The 16,186-nt window shown below is 43.1% G+C and overlaps 1 protein-coding gene across 2 annotated transcripts in view; it reads right to left on the reverse strand.

Annotated features, from left to right (window-relative positions):
• Positions 1 to 1,091: 1,091 nt before the first annotated feature.
• Positions 1,092 to 16,186, reverse strand: part of SFT2D1 (SFT2 domain containing 1) — a 36,750-nt gene continuing 21,655 nt past the window's right edge. For both annotated transcript variants that reach the window (XM_008171849.4, XM_024108483.3), the window contains 5 exons: positions 11,015 to 11,096; positions 8,151 to 8,186; positions 7,104 to 7,162; positions 4,209 to 4,238; positions 1,092 to 1,790 (listed from right to left, as the gene is read on the reverse strand). In XM_008171849.4, coding sequence (XP_008170071.3) covers positions 1,751 to 1,790; positions 4,209 to 4,238; positions 7,104 to 7,162; positions 8,151 to 8,186; positions 11,015 to 11,096 — 247 coding nt within the window. In that variant the 3' untranslated portion in view covers positions 1,092 to 1,750. The remainder of the gene's footprint in view (positions 1,791 to 4,208; positions 4,239 to 7,103; positions 7,163 to 8,150; positions 8,187 to 11,014; positions 11,097 to 16,186) is intronic.

Consider the following 16,186-nt stretch of genomic DNA (forward strand, 5'->3'; position numbering starts at 1 on the left):
GTTAGAAAGTTTCTCCTAATGTCCAACCCAAACCTCCCTTACTGCAATTTAAGCCCATTGCTTCTTGTCCTATCCTCAGAGGTTAAGAACAACAAATTTTCTTCCTCCTCCTTGTAACAGTCTTTTATGTACACCTCTACCCAGATATAACGCAACCCGATATAACACGAATTCGGATACAACATGGTAAAACAGTGCTCCAGGGGGCGGGGCTGCGCATCCAGCAGATCAAAGCAAGTTCGATATAACACTGTTTCACCTATAACGTGGTAAGATTTTTTGGCTCTCAAGGACAGCATTATATCGGGGTAGTGGTGTACTTGAAAACTTATGTCTCCTCTCAGTCTTCTCTTCTCCAAACTAAACAAACCCAATTTTTTCAATCTTCCCTCATAGGTCATGTTTTTTAGACCTTTAATCATTTTTGTCATTCTTCTCTGGACTCTCCAATTTCTCCACATCTTTCCTGAAATGTGGTGCCCAGAACTGGACACACTACTCCAGATGAGGCCTAATCAGCGCAGAGTAGAGCGGAGGAATTACTTTTCGTGTTTTGCTTACAATATTCCTGCTAATGCATCCCAGAATGATGTTTGCTTTTTTTTTTTTTTTTTTGGCAACAGTGTTACACTGTTGACTCCTACTTAGCTTGTGATTCACTATGACCCCCAGATCCTTTTTTGTAGTACTCCTTTGTAGGCAGTCATTTCCCACTTTGTATTTGTGCAACTGATTGTTCCTTCCTAAGCGGAGTACTTTGTATTTGTCCTTATTGAGTGTCCTATTAGAGTATTCCATATAGTTATATATTCACTTCATGTACATTATACCACCAGGAGCATTTTTTCAAAAAACGCATAAAAATTAAAGATGTTTTAAAGTCACTTGTGTATTCTGAGACAGTTTGAGTTACGTACATGTACCAACACAATTATTTTTAGTCTGACAACAGATAGGAAAGGGGGTAGCAAAAGAGATTTGAGGTAATAACTGAAAATGTGTTGACTAATTTCAAAAGTGAAATATATATTGCAAGCGTGTTTTAATTTTCCTGCCTATGTGGCTCAAGTCTAAAAATTACATAGTCTAAATACTTACAATAATTCATTTATTTTGTAATCATTGATTTATATATTATCCATAAGCCATTTTAATCAAATATATTTTTTAAGTTTCAAAATGAAAAAATTGGTCCTTAAAATGTAAGCATAACAAAACTGAGCAAGCTTTTACCAGACCTCTCATGTTCACACCAAACTTTCTCCATACTGCACATGTACAAACATTTAAAAGCAGCCCTATCAGCTATAATTAACTAAAAAAATTCTCTATAATAATGACAAAATCCTGATCTTTGGGAAACGCATAGAGTGAACAAATAGTAATAACACATAAGAAATATGTAAAAGTTTTATAAAGTTTTGTCTCATATTACCCAGAATCCTGAATTGTCATTAAACTGTGTTAACAGAAACTGAGTCAAACAGTTTTAAGATTACATTGCATAAAGTGTTAAACCTATTCTAGTTTCCATATGGTTCAGACAGGGATAAAACACTGTTTACCTGGCTCATATTTAAACTTGGTTCTGCTAAAATGATTTAATACCCAGCGTGCAAAAGGCAAGGAAAATACTAAAACTGTCACCAGGTGTCGTTTCAGGAGTGGAAGTTCATAATTTTTCTGAGCAAACTTCACAAAAATATAAAGTTGGCTTGTAAAAGATGTTGAATAGTTTGTTTTGTTTGGTCTAACTCAGGCAGGACGTGAAGCATTTAATCACAGCATCCCTTAAAAAAACAAAAACAATTAACATTTATTTTTTTACAGGCCACATTCAGGTCACTAATATTTTTCTGACTACATAATATTTTGTGTTACATTTCCCAAAATTAGTTATAAAACATACAGATTCAATGATGCACTATTTTGGATGACAAAATGAAACTTTTAATTACTTGTCAGATGCAGAATTCTGATAACTTATTAAACTCGGTGGGGAGATTGAAAGATCTGAAGGGGCATTGCTTCCCTATTGAGCATTTTGTAAATTGGATTGTATACTGTTCAGTTTGGATTAGTCTGAATTTGTTCAACCTCATTTATTTTTATTTTCCCAAAACTTAATTATTTGCTAGTCAGCAGAATTTTTGTACTTGGCTGTTAGCCACTTTGAAAATTCAGGGACTCCCCATATTCTTGAGTTTAAGTGAAATAAATTATTTCCGCATGCCCCAACACAGCTGTCCTATAATTAAGATTTATAGAATAAAACGAGTTCTAAAAACAAGGCAGATCACAGTATACTAGAAGTGAACAAGCCTCATTGGGGTATTTTTGTTGCTACAATTTTTTTTTTAGTGTAAATTAAAACAAATGAGTACTTTAAACAAGTTACGCAATATCATTTCCTGGCACCATGTAATAACTCAGTCAACTATTTGCATAAGACAGAATGTATGAAGCTGAACTTGTGATGGCATTTTATACTAGCAAATACTTCAGTTACCTGAAAAAGAATTAGGCTAGTACAGTATTTCAACAACCTATCAAAAAATCATAGGGTTCGTTGTTTTTATTACATAGACATTTTTTATTTGCTTCAGTTCAATTGTTTAGATAATATAACTCATGTTTTATCAGACCAGCAGTCAAACAAGAGAAAGAAGGCCAGGTACCAATGGTTATTAATATCTTTGAGCATACTAAAACATAGTAGTATGAATTAAACTGATCTGAACAAAAATAAGCCTATAGAAAGTGAGACAAGATTGCCGGAAATGTAGAAATTTAGAATGCTAGTAATCGGACTGAGGAAGTTGGATGTGTCAAAATTAAGGTGACATTTTATAGTATTTAAATATGAATTATTTCACTGCTTGCAACTATCTTGAAGACAGTCTTGTTAGAATTAATGAGATCACCTATTGCTATAACAAATTTTATATTATGGTTTAATTCTGCCACACCTAAGAATCTATAGCATAGATTTTTGTGGCTTATGTCAGGTTTTATTGGACTATTCTAGAAAAGCAGTGAGAAAATACAAGATGAAAGGAGAGGTACTGTGAACAATTTAGCAAGGCAGGATATATTTATAGGAGCAGTCAATGTAAAAAAAAAATCAGAATGAAGTGTTTTAATATACTGTTAAAAGTCCAAATTGCACTATAGTTTCTCTCTAATCTTTCAATTAAACTAAAAAAAAAAGTATTTACTTTGTGCATTGGACGGCACTGTGTGTAATGCCAGTTTCACCTGGGCACGTGGGTCTTTCACATAGGAAAGACGGGGGGGGGGGGGGGGCGCGTGGGAGGGAGTGGCAGATTTTAAAAAAACAGGAAAATGGCAAAGCCACAAACACTGGCAGGTGATTCAAAAACAAATTTACTAACAAACTATTTAATTTTTTTAAGCTGACTAGATTTCAAATTCATTGTGTCCATTTAAGCTACCAAATATTGTCAAATGTATATGAAACTATGTAGGAAATATTCTTAAACTAAGCAGTGTTGTAGCATGTTATAACAATTATTTTGGTGATTAAAACTAGAGAAAATGCTACAATGCTTTAACAAGTAAATTGCTGGGTATCTTTATCTGCACCCATCTTAAACTTCAGAACAGGCATTGGTTATGGTAGACTTGGCAGAATTTAATTTTTATTTTTTTATAATTTTGACCCATAATCTACATGTTTAAGCTTTTTTTTTTATTTTTATTGATTTACATGTTCGCAGTTGCAGGAAATTATTGGAGTTCTGACAATTTTTTAATGACAGATGCGGAGATTCAAAAAGTTCAAACTTTATAACTGTTAACACACAAACTGTCATCACATGTCAAAACACACAAAATAAATATCCTTAAAAATCACACTCGAGTAAATTCTCAAGCAGCGTTTTTCTTACTCTGCCTATCTGTACATTTTGATGGAAATATTTTCTCATCTGTGCATATACGATGACATTGATGTTTACAGACATACCAATAAAAATCTAAACCTTCCAAGCCTACTAATGGTACAACTGTTTGTTTAAACAATTATCCTCCAAATGCTAAAAAAATTAAGACTGAGGATATTATATTTGGCTTTTCAAAATTAGTAAGTTAAAAGATGTGATTTTCAAGAAAATTATACTTTTGAAAAAAGTTATAGAACAGGCTAACTTATTTTTATAAAATGAGGGCAATTAAGGGAGACTCACCTTGCAAAAGGAACATATGAGAGACTATACCTGAAAAAGGAGAGGAACAATAGTTAAAAATTGAGAGGTTTCATTTGTTTTCTACATATCAATTCACTATTTTAGTCCAGAATTAACAAAAGCAGACTGGTATAATAAACCCTGTGACAGGATTACGTATTCAAATTATATCCACTTGAAAATAAAAGGGCTCTGCAAGAACTAAGTGCACTGCCAAGAGATTCTCGTCTCCTTTTTTCTTTGAATGTTGCTATGTAGTATATAACTTCCACTGAATATGAATTCCACTACAAAATGGAATACGGAGATTTACTATCACTTTAGGATTCTTAACTTTGGTTCCTGAAGACTGATTACTGAACTATATGAAACCTACAATTCTCCCAGAAATTAAGATAGCAAAGACATCATTGTCTAGTTTGACTAGAACAAAAGTAGTTTATGCAAATATGTACCTGGTGGTGTGTATAGTGCAAACAAATACACACAGCTGTAGAGTAAGACTACTTTATGGCATTTTGCTCTTATAGCAAAATGTCCTGGCTTCCCTGAAGTGGTGGTTAGACCTGGCCTCAGGTTAAGGTTAGACCAGAGGTGGGCAAACTATGGCCCGTGGGCCACATCCAGCCCACGGAACCCTCCTGCCCGGCCCCTGAGCTCCTGACCCAGGAGGCTAGCCCCCACCCCCGCATCTTCAGCACACCACGCCGCCGGCGCAACGCTCTGGGCAGCCGGGCAGTGCAGTTGCAGAGCCATGGCCTCTCCTGATGCTCTGGGCGGCGCAGCAGTAATGCCGCCAGCCACCGGTGCTCTGTGCTGCGCGGTAAGGGGACAAGGAGCGGGGGGTGGGGTTGGATAGAGGGCAGGGGAGTTCGGGGTGGTGGTCAGGGGGCGGAGGTTTGGATAAGGGTCGGGGCGGTCAGAGGGCAGGATGGGGCAGGGGTCCGGGGGGGCAGTCAGGGGTGGAAGGTCGGGGGCCCCCCCCCCCAACAGGGAACGGGGGGGATTTGATGGGACAGTCATGGGGGAGCCATCAGGGGGTGAGAAGCGGGGGGGGGGGGGTCAGATAGGAGGTGGGGACCAGGCCACGCCTGGCTGTTTGGGGAGGGTGGGGGGGGAAGACAGCCTCCCCTAACCAGCCCTCCATACAATTCTGGAAACCCAATGTGGCCCTCAGGCCAGAAAGTTTGCCTGCCCCTGGGTTAGACCTTAACCACCGCTTCAGGGAAGCCAGGACTAACGCTGGGATGGTGAGAATGGAATCCAGACAGTGCCTGCTTGGAGAGTAGACTGACGTGAGCCACATCTGAAGCCGTCTGAGATGCAGGAGCATGTGCCATGCCACATATGTACATGCTGCCATGTGACCTAGTAGACGTAGACGCACCCAGGCTGTTGTCAATGGGTGTGCCAACACTTGGGTGTTTAAGTCCATCGTGGCTTTGAACCGAACATGAACAAGCACTCGAAGAAGAAATTTTGTTTCATTCTCCTGCTTGTCCTGATCAGAGACTGGGATGGATTTGATATCAGAAGACCTTAACTTTTAGTTTTAGTTATAGGTCCCTAACATCCACCAGTCCCCAATTACCTATTATTTACTTGGGTCCAGTGCAACATTAAATGGCCTCCATATCAAAAACTGTCAGGGTTGGCCCGCTTCAGCCTAACTCCTAGGCATTCAGCCTACTTCTAAATCCTCCCTCCTTCCCATGAGAGGGGACATAAGGGTACATTTGAAAGCCATCTATCTGCAGGAACTTACTGTTTCCCCTTTTTCCTCCAGGCTAAAATGGTTTACCAGTTAGCTCAGAGTTTTCTTCTGTTTATCTCTGGGAACTGGCCATTTTGAGCCTCATCCCTGCACTGGACACCAAGGGTGCCAGCAAATAGCTTAGCCATAAAGCCAAGCCCACTGCCCAATCTCCTTGCTTGGGAGAACTTAGAGGTTGGACCATACATTGTCCAGTGTCTGATAAATGTGCCCATCTTCCCTATTCGAAATACAGGAACAACATACCTGATTTTCCTATATTAAAATCACCAGTGCCCAGATCCACAAAGGAATCTGCGTATCTAAGTCCCAATTTTAGGCACCAATGGGATTCACAACCCGCACCCCATCCCTGCATTGCACCTAAGCTTCTGCTGTAAAAATTCCCTAGGTGCTTACATTTATGCCCCTGAGCACATGCACTGCTGCCTTGCTCTAAACATCCAGATGCCTATCCCCAGTGTGATCCACAAAGCCAGGGGAAAATAGGCATTTATCTGCCTCTCTCATCCGTGGGGCCCAATCCGGTATGTGTGTTCAGAGCATGCCTACCAAATCGGTCCCCAGTCAAAATCCTGCCAGAGGAAGAGGAGTAGGTGGTTGTACCTTCCTTAAACTTTTAGACCAGTGCTTAGAAGGCTCATTTGGGATGTGGGACACCTGGGTTCAATTCCCCCACCTGATGGGAAGAAGAGACTTGAAGAGGGGTTTTTCCCACCTCTCAGGAGAGTGCCCTAACCACTGCGCTATGGGATACTCTGATGTGGTCCTCCATCAGTCTCCTAACTGAAGCTGGTGTGCTTTAAACAGTCATTAGAGCAAGGGGACTGGACCTTAGGTGTTCCACCTCTCAGGTGGGCACCCTACCCATCAGGATACAGAGTCACTCACTCACTCTCAGACCCAGTGAATTATGGATCACATTTTCATATATCTAAAGCTATAAGACATTTTTCTGCAAGATAATTTGAGAAAAATCCTGCCAAGCTGCACATACACAACTCAATTTAGAGCAATATGTGACTTGTGGGCAGAATTTGGCCCTATCTTTTTTCATAGGTATCTCTTAATTACATGTCAAGCGATAAACAATTCAAGATACATTTAAAAAAAAGCCTTACCAGGTCATTGCTAAGAACTGGAGTATGCAGAACAGCAGGGCCAAACCTTTCTTACCCCACTAAAACAAAAGAAACACTGCAGATTAAAATGGATTTGTACAAAATAATTTAATTTATTAACTAGAAGTACTAGCCTACTTAATCCAGTTCACTCCAAAACCTTAGCTGATCCATGATGGTCAATCTCCTTAGTTATGAAGGTCTAGGAGCTTAAACAGATCTCCTTCCCCTTTGCAAGAACTATAATCAATTGTTAGAATATCATTCCAACTGAAGAGATTTAAGTCTTCCCTAGTTCTGGAACTCTTCAGAACAAAGAATTCCAACTACCAAACTACTATCTCCTTCATATTCACGATCCATATTGGATCTGTACAACATTACAGTGTATAGTATCAAAGGGGTAGCCGTGTTAGTCTGGATCTGTAAAAGCTGCAAAGAGTCCTATGGCACCTTATAGACTAACAGACGTATTGGAGCATGAGCTTTCGTGGATGAATACCCACTTCGTCAGATACATTTCTATTTTCCTTTACTCATTAAGATCTTATGTTCTGCAAGTCCTTCCCCACAATATGCAGTTGTAAGAGTGCTCTTGCTCTGTAGCCAAGATGCTCAAAGCCATCCACCAACTAAATGCAATTCAAACACCAACGTTGCACACTTCTATTAAAAGTGGAATTTTTTAAAATAATTCACAAGAACATAAGAACGGCCTTACTGGGTCAGATCAAAGGTCCATCTAGCCCAGTATCCTGTCTTCTGACAGTGGACAGTGCCAGGTGCCCCAGAGGGAATGAACAGAACAGGTAATCATCAAGTGATCCATCCCCTGTCGCTCATTCCCAGCTTCTGGCAAACAGAGGCTAGGGACACCATTCCTGCCCAAGATCATCTATTCCTCTGACTTCATTGAACTTTAGTGATACAGTCCCTGAACTGCTCTTAAACATTAGATGAACCAAAGAGTGTTACCACAGCCAAACACCTAGCCAAACCAGCTTGCTCTTAAGAGGCACAAAAAGGATTTGAGTGAATATCACTTACCCAGAATACAGCACACAGAGTGAATATCAAACACAACTGAGGAAAAAGAAAAATCAATATGTATAGTGTGCAAATATCCAATCAAGCAAATAGTTCATATATGTTCTCAATAAGTCATCAGCATTTTCAAATGCATTATCTGTAATAAGGAAATCCATAGGCTTTTCTAATATGAACAGTCTGAACTTAATCCTGAGAATTAATGCCATAAACAGCATCACTGTGAATCTAGAATTCACAATATCCATCTTCTGACAAAACCGGCACTAGCATTATGATGGACAATCCACTGTTAAAAACATCCGTTCACAATTATTGTATTTGGCAAATACAGACTTGGTTTCTGCCAATGTTTTTGTCTTCCAGCAATAGTGAGAAGAGGCCCACTAGGGAGCAGCTGTTTTGTATTCAATAAAAAAAAAAAAAAGCTCAGACAAAACTTTATTCAAGCTACTCATGTGGCTCTTTGTTATTTCCCATCAGTTGCCAGTTTGCATTTTAATAGGACAAAGGAGGGATGCCAAGTATATTTAGCTTCAGTATCTTGCAATATGTGATTCCAAACAGCATAAAGGCCAAATTTATGAACAGAGTAATTTGTTTTTCTAATTAAAATCCCAGGAGATTTGCGATTGTAAGTACAGAGTCGTTAATTGAAAAGTAGGATTTCCCTTCAGGGCAGAGTATGGGCCATGAAGAACCTAAAGTTTCTTGCTAGAAATACTGTCAGTCTCTATAATGCACAGTTTTTCTTGCATGTTTTACACATTTATGCTTTCCAACTACCCTTTCTTCATGATACACCTTTCCTTGGTGTAACATTACAACTAAGCGATTAAAAATGAAATAGTTTATAATCCCAGATTAGTCTCAGAATTTATCAAGTATAAAATGCAGAAATATACAGTTAACCATTGCCTTGAGTTCCTCATCCAACTAAATTTCCCCTCATCTGGTTTCTGTCCTCTTCACTCCACTGAAACTCTGTGCTCAAAGTTTCTAAGAGCTTGTCTACATGAATACTTGCTTCCCAGCAAACTGGAGCGCCAACTTTTCAAACTGCCAAGGGATACTCGACCCCAGGCTCTTCCCCAGGCCCTGCCCCCACTTCACTCCTTCCCCCAAGGCCCCATCCCACGCAGTTCCGCCCCCTTTCCCGAGTGAGCTGCATCCCCGCTCCTCCCCCGTCCTTCTCAGCCTTCCAGAACACCATGAAACAGCTGTTCGTGGCGAGCAGGAGGCGGGGAGAGGGAAGGGGAAGTGCTGATCGTGGGGCCGCTAGCTGCAGGTGGGTGCTCAGCACCCACTATTTTTTCCCCCCCCATGGTGCTCCAGCCCCAGAGCACCTACAAAGTCAGCACCTATAGCCTGGCCCAGGGGAGTGGGGTTAGGGTGCGGGGGGCACTAGGACAGTGTAGGCTTTAGCAGATGTTACTGTGCCTGCTCAGTTTGGGTGAGTCTGCTCAGTACAACCTAGACAGGAAATTCTGCCAGGGAGCTGTTTGTGTCACTTCGCCAGCCCAGGCAGGGGGAGAGCATCCCGGCTGATTTGTCCCGTAGGGACAGCCCTGACTGACCCCATATTAGCCTGCTGGGTTTTAAAAAAAACAAAGAGAAAAAACAAATTCCATCATGTGGCATCATATTTACACCCACATGGGTCATAAACAGGATTGGAACCTTTAGTTCTACTACACAGACCTTTACCACTTGTGTTGGTAGGTTGTTATCCACTATGTGGACCAGCAGATTGAAGGGGGGATTTGAGGGTGTGGGGGAAGAGAGAAGAGAAGAGGGAGGGAAAAAGATGAGACTGCCAGTGAGTTTCACAGATATTTGCTGACAGTAGAAGAATGGTGAGACTCAAGATTCCAGAGTTCCATTCCAGGTGCCTGAGCGGAGTGTACTCTAGTTGGTCCCTGGAAGCTTAGCTCCTTCTGCCCAGTCCCCTCCAACCTGTCCCAGTCCTGTCTCTTCCCCACCCTGGCTTTTCAATCCTAGTTCCACTCTCCCTGCCCAGCCATTGCCAGGTCGATCCCCCACTCCGACCCACCACAGCTCCTTGTCCCAGTCTTTTTGCCCAGCCAGGCCCCGTTCTCCTCCTATACCCTGACTCATCATCAGATATGTTTCCCATCACCCTGCAGTGTGGCTCTCGTCCCCGTTGCATTATATCAGGCAGCTCCCTCCTCTAGGCTTCCTGAGCCTAGCAGACGGCACTGAGAGCACAGGAGCATCTCCCTTCTCTTAGTTCCAGTGCCCTGCCACAGCTCAGAGCTACAAATGCAGAGAAATTTCTGCTCAGCCCTAGGCTGAATTTAGCTATGATGCTCTAGCAAGTCTCCACTGACCACAAGCACTGTGAGATTTCTCAAAGTTTTATAACCGGGCCAATTTTTTTTTTCTTTTGGGGGGGGGGGGGGGGGGGAACAAGGAAGGCAAAAGGCACACCCTAACACAAAGGAAACCTGGCAAATTTCAGGTACCTGCTCCAATGCATGCAGGCGCTAAAGCCTTTCAAAGGAAAGATCAGATTTTTTTTTTTTTTTAAAGACCAAACAAAAAACACACCACCCTATTTTTCCTAGCCTCGGTCTCAAACAGCTGAACTGTTTTAGGTGAATGATTAAAGTTTGGCAAAATTTATGAGCAACTGAAAATAGAATCTTATAATGAGAAGTGTCAGGCAATATTGAAATATGGTGTTACCAGTCCAGCACCTAATAATCCAATAAAAACTTAATGTGCATCCAGGCAATACTTCTTCCTGGCCAAAGCCTCAGATTTGCTTCCTCCCCCACCCCATGCAGTAAGATTTAAAAAAAAAAAAAAAAAAAAAAAAAAAAGTAGTAAATGTAGTTTACCAGCATAACAATTGTAGCAATTAATCTTGTTGGCTCAAACATTTTTTTCAGCTGCTTCACAGGCCCCATCAAGAAACACGTACTAATGAAATAAGGAAGAAACAGTAAGTCACATTCAATTAATCTTTGCAAATTATCAAAATAGGTAATTTATAGAGCCATCCAATATTTAAGCTAGAGAAAGGCACCACACTTCAACAACAGCTACTGATAGGGTCAAAGATTAATACTCTTTATATGTTTGTCCTGGCAATCAGCCTACACGTGTATCTGCTCCTCATTTCCTTCCAAAAGATTCCTAGATATATCGAAGGGACACTAGTTTGAGTCTAGTCTATCTAGGACTATCTCAAAATGAAATTCACCAGAATTGAAGAAACCTGAAGGATTCTAAGTAGGAAGATTTGTCAGGTTGAGTATGACAAACGCCAAACCTGTAGAGAACTTAAATGTTCATTTAAAAGTAATAGTTTCTCGCCCTAACAGTTGCAAAAAACCTCAAACCTCAACTGAGCTGCCAGGCAGGGAAAGTATCTGCTGCTATTACACAGTCAAACCTGCAGGGGAACACCATTCTTTGTGCCTGAGCTCACCACCAGATCAAGTAGAGGAACAGCTGCAGCAGCCTTTGCTGAATCCTCCAGCCTTCCTCTACCCCGTGCCTAAAACTGAAGGGCAATGAAGGTTAGCAGCTCTTCTGAACTTATCCTCCCTAGGCCAGGTCTGCTCCTTCCTCGTGTTGTCTGGCAGAGGACAGGGTCAGAATAATCCTGTTCTGCCACTCTGCAGCTGGACTCAGCCTTCTCCTCCTAGATATAGGCAGGAAACAGAAGCTATCCAAGATCTTTCTTCTCCAGAGAGGGGCCAAAGATTTCATCTGCTCCAATAGCCTCTCTCTAAACAAGGGTGGTGTTAGAAAAGAAAGCCCCATCCCTCCCTGGAAAATTAGGTCATGGGACTTGTATGCTGAGTTGCCAGGAAAAGTAGTGAGGTATCTGCTATTCACAGAAAACATGAGATCTGAAATAAAGGTACTGAAGGCTGCATGAAAAGGCACTACTGAAATTTCATGGGAGCAAAGAGGAGAGCAGATGAAAGAAGGAAAAAAACCCCTGAAGAACTGATGAGGTGGGGTGAATGGCAAATAGAGTGGTGTCAGAGTTGAGAGTGACACGATGTCTAAGCAAACAGCGTGGGGTGTTTGTGAGGAACATGTGTGGTGATAGATGTGAACACATATCCAGAGATAGGAGAATGAATCCAGGGATCGTGATGGAAGAAAGGGTCTGAGGCCCTTCTCATCTGCAAGAGAATCAGGCCCTAGTTAAGTGTGTTTCCAATATGGGGTTTTATTTGCGGGGATGGGAGGGAAAGAGAAGAGGTAGATTGAACGTGTTGATTATGGGAATGACAGGCTAGTAGATTTTAGCACAATGTGGTAACCGAAAAATATAACCCCAAACATCCTTGTAAAACTGTCTAAAGCAACTTGAGACTATATGTGCCCTTGCATCCCCCCGTGCCAATTTACAGTTTGAGTTGTATCTTCCCCATGTTTTAAATGTTTCTCACCCTTTCAGCTGTGTGAAAGTGCCATACAAAGTGGAGGAAGAGTAAAAATACAAAAGTAAACTGAGAAAAAGACAAGCGAATTTCCTCCTAATCTAAGGTACCGCTTTAAGAGAGCAGTAAGAGCCCAGATAAGAGTGTGATTTTTAATTTGTCAATGTTCTTTAAAAGAAATAAAAGAATCCTGGAATTCATTCATCTTGGTTCACAGGGAATTAGTATTACTCATTAGTGTTAACAGCAGTCAATGAGATTTTTCTCCCTTCAGCATATTAATTTTGTTTATGTAGTTTAAAAGTGTAGTTTAGAAGCAATGCAACAGGAACAATACAGTAAATGCCTAAACTCTACTGAAAGATTTGGGTATACTGAGAAGTTTCAGAACATTGGGTAATGAGAGATGTCATCTGTGCTGCAATACCTAGATTTAAGAGCAGAATAATGAGCTTGATGTCACTACAAGACAACTTGTGCATTAGGTAATTAGGGCTATAGTTAGTACTAGAGTAACTATTCTGCATTGTTTTATGTTTATCATTACACAGTTACAGTACAAGACCAAGAAATTAAGTATTACCCTGTGTACTTAATTTCTTGTGTTGTTTCCTACCTAAGAGGAAATATGGTTTGTCTCAGGATATGTTTTCAGTGCTCCAAATTAAATTAGCTATTTGACTGCTTGGTCTTTAAAAAGGTCATTTCAATCTTATATTGACCTCCTTACACCTCATGTGTACATGTCATTGCCATTAGTTCCGTTGCAGACAGATGCCTTGATCTGTTGCTGAGGACAAGTAATAGTTAACGCTAAGTTTTAGTCAGGGGTATTTTTAGTAAAAAAGTCATGGACAGGTCACAGGCAGTAAACAAAAATTCACGGATCCGTGACCTGTCCATGACTTTTACTAAAAATACCCCTGACTAAAACTTGGGGGGGGGCGCCTCAGGTGCTGGGAAGGGGGGCATAGCTGGGGGGGGCCATGGGTGCTGGGGCAGGGTTGGTGGGGCTGGGGCAGGCTCCCTACCCAGCTCCTGGGAAGCTGCGGCCCCAGCTGCTCCACATGCTGCCTCTGCTCCTCCCCAAGGCCCAGTTCTGCAGCTCCCATTGGCTGGGAACCATGGACAATGGGAGCTGTGGGGGGTGGTGCCTGGCTCCTGGCAGAGGCAGCATGTGGAGCTAGGGGAGAGGAGCCTGCCCTACCCCCCCCCCCCCCCCCCCAGTAAGCAGCAGCCCCAAGCCCTGAGCCCTCCCCACACCCAAACTTCTGCTGCTGGGGGTGGGGGTGACCCAAGATTGCCCTAGCAGCAGCCAGTGCAACTGAACGGGGGACTGCCAGAGCTGCTCAGGCAGCTCTGGGGCCAGCTGCCCGGGGCTGCTGCAGAAGTCACAGAAAGTCAAGGAATCCATGACAAACACTGAGCCGTAGGCATAATGCAGTGTACTCAGCACAGGAATATGAACTTTAACTGCACTTCAGGGGAGGTCTGAAGGAGTCAGCACACTCAAGAGCACAAGGGTTCCCACTCAGATCCAGTGTCCTTCACACATTCCCTGCCTTTTGCATGCTGTCAATCACTGCCTCCTGGAGCAGGAGATAAGGAAGGAAATGACAAGCCCTTCTACCTATGTATGAGTCCTGGGCAATATAGGTAACACATTAGGCATTAGTCTAAAACAGGGGTGGGCAAACTTTTTGGCCCAAGGGCCACATCGGGGTTCTGCAACTGTATGGAGGGCCAGGTAGGGAAGGCTGTGCCTCCCCAAACAGCCTGACTTCCGACTCCTCCCACTTCCCACCCCGACTGCCCCCCTCAGAATCCCCAGCCATCCAACACCCCCTACTCCTTGCCCCCTGACTGCCCCCTATCCAACACCCCTGCTCCCTGACTGCCCCAACCCCTATCCACACCCCCGCCCCTGACAGCCCCCCCCGGGACTCCCACACCCTATCCAACCTCCATCTGTTCCTCATCCCTTGACCATCCCCTCCCAGAACCCCCCACCCCCTTATCCAACCTCCCCTGCTCCCTGTCCCCTGACTGCCCTCCCAACCCCTATCCACATCCCTGTCCCCTGACAGGCCCCCCGGGACTCCCACTCCCAACCCTCCCTATTCCCCATCCCCTGACCCCATGCTCCCTTGCCCAACTCCCCCGCGCCCCGCCCCCTTACCAGAAGCAGGAGCTTGCAGCCGCAACACCTGGCCAGAGCCAGCTGCACTACCCACACTGCCCAGCGGAAGCAGCGGGCCAGAGCGCGGCCCGCACGGTGGCGTGGCTGCGTGGGAGGCGGGACAGTGGGGAAGGGGCTGGTGACTAGGTTCCCCAGCCGGGAGATTGGAGGCCGGGCAGGACGGTCCCGTGGGCCGGATGTGGCCTGCAGGCCGTAGTTTGCCCATGTCTGGTCTAAAAAGGTATGAAGAGATGACACTCTCTCTTAATCACCCCGACCCTACCATATGTTGTCCCACAAGACTCTGTTCTTCCTCACACCCCTCTATAGAAGGCCAGAGAGACTGTAAGGTGCTGCAGACTTGTGTGTTACCAATATGCAGATGAAACAACTATACACCTCCTTTGTCATCAATGCAGTCTCTGCCACTACCAGCATATCCTAATGCTTGGAAGAAGTCAGCCGAAACTCAACTCAGAAAAGACTGAAGTGATCTTAGCAGAAGGTGAAGGGAGTAGAAAAACAGTAACATTTGCCAACACGATCATCAACCTCAGATAAAGGCATCACATTGCAAGAAGGGGATAACATGCTTCAGAGTCATGTACTCATCCCTATGTCTGGACACAAATTGCCATAACAGGGAGCAATGCATTCTTTCCACCTTCCACAACCATTTGGACCCTTTCCTATCAGATAGCACTGCAATATGCTTGTGTCTCTCTCAGGTTACACTACTGCAGCTCTACCCGAGGATGACAACTGACAGAAGAGGGTTGAAGATGGTGGCAGCACACAGTAGTGAACCTCAGAAGTCAAAGGCAAACCCATCATCACGCTTCACAAACACTACACCTGAAGCAAATGGGGAGCCAAGTTAAAAATCCTACTCTGCAAAACCCACAAGCTTGCAACCTGGCTACTATTTCAAATGGCCTTATCTTTCAAGACAGCTACACTGCAGGGGATGATGCAGCTGATGACACTGAAATTCAGACAAATGACACAGGAGGCAAAGGGGTAGTGTTCTCATCAAGCAGCCCAACTATGATCCTTTCTGGCAAAGAGCTCCAAACAGGACCCAAGATGTTATGTAGATCAAAATAAGAAAATGTTGACAGAGTTTTTTGGCGCTATGCACAGGGTTTGTAAAAGTAGAAAAAGTTCAAAAGCTAATCAGTTACACAAAACACTCTAGTGAAAGTGGGGAGGGAGGACCAGGACTGAGAAAGAACTTTATGGACTCATACTTCATGTTCATAGAGTGTGGCACTTCACTCTGGTGAAACATACAGGAGAATGAAATCAGCACAATCTTACAAGGCCTCTTTTGTAGTTTAGCAGCAGCAACAGAAAGTTAAGTTTGCTATTGTTTTTCCTGAGAGCACAGCCTCAAAAGCCACAGTCTCAGCAACATGGCAAGGCATCTG

This window comes from Chrysemys picta, chromosome 3, assembly GCF_011386835.1.
Source record: "Chrysemys picta bellii isolate R12L10 chromosome 3, ASM1138683v2, whole genome shotgun sequence".
NCBI classification, from domain to species: domain Eukaryota; kingdom Metazoa; phylum Chordata; order Testudines; family Emydidae; genus Chrysemys; species Chrysemys picta.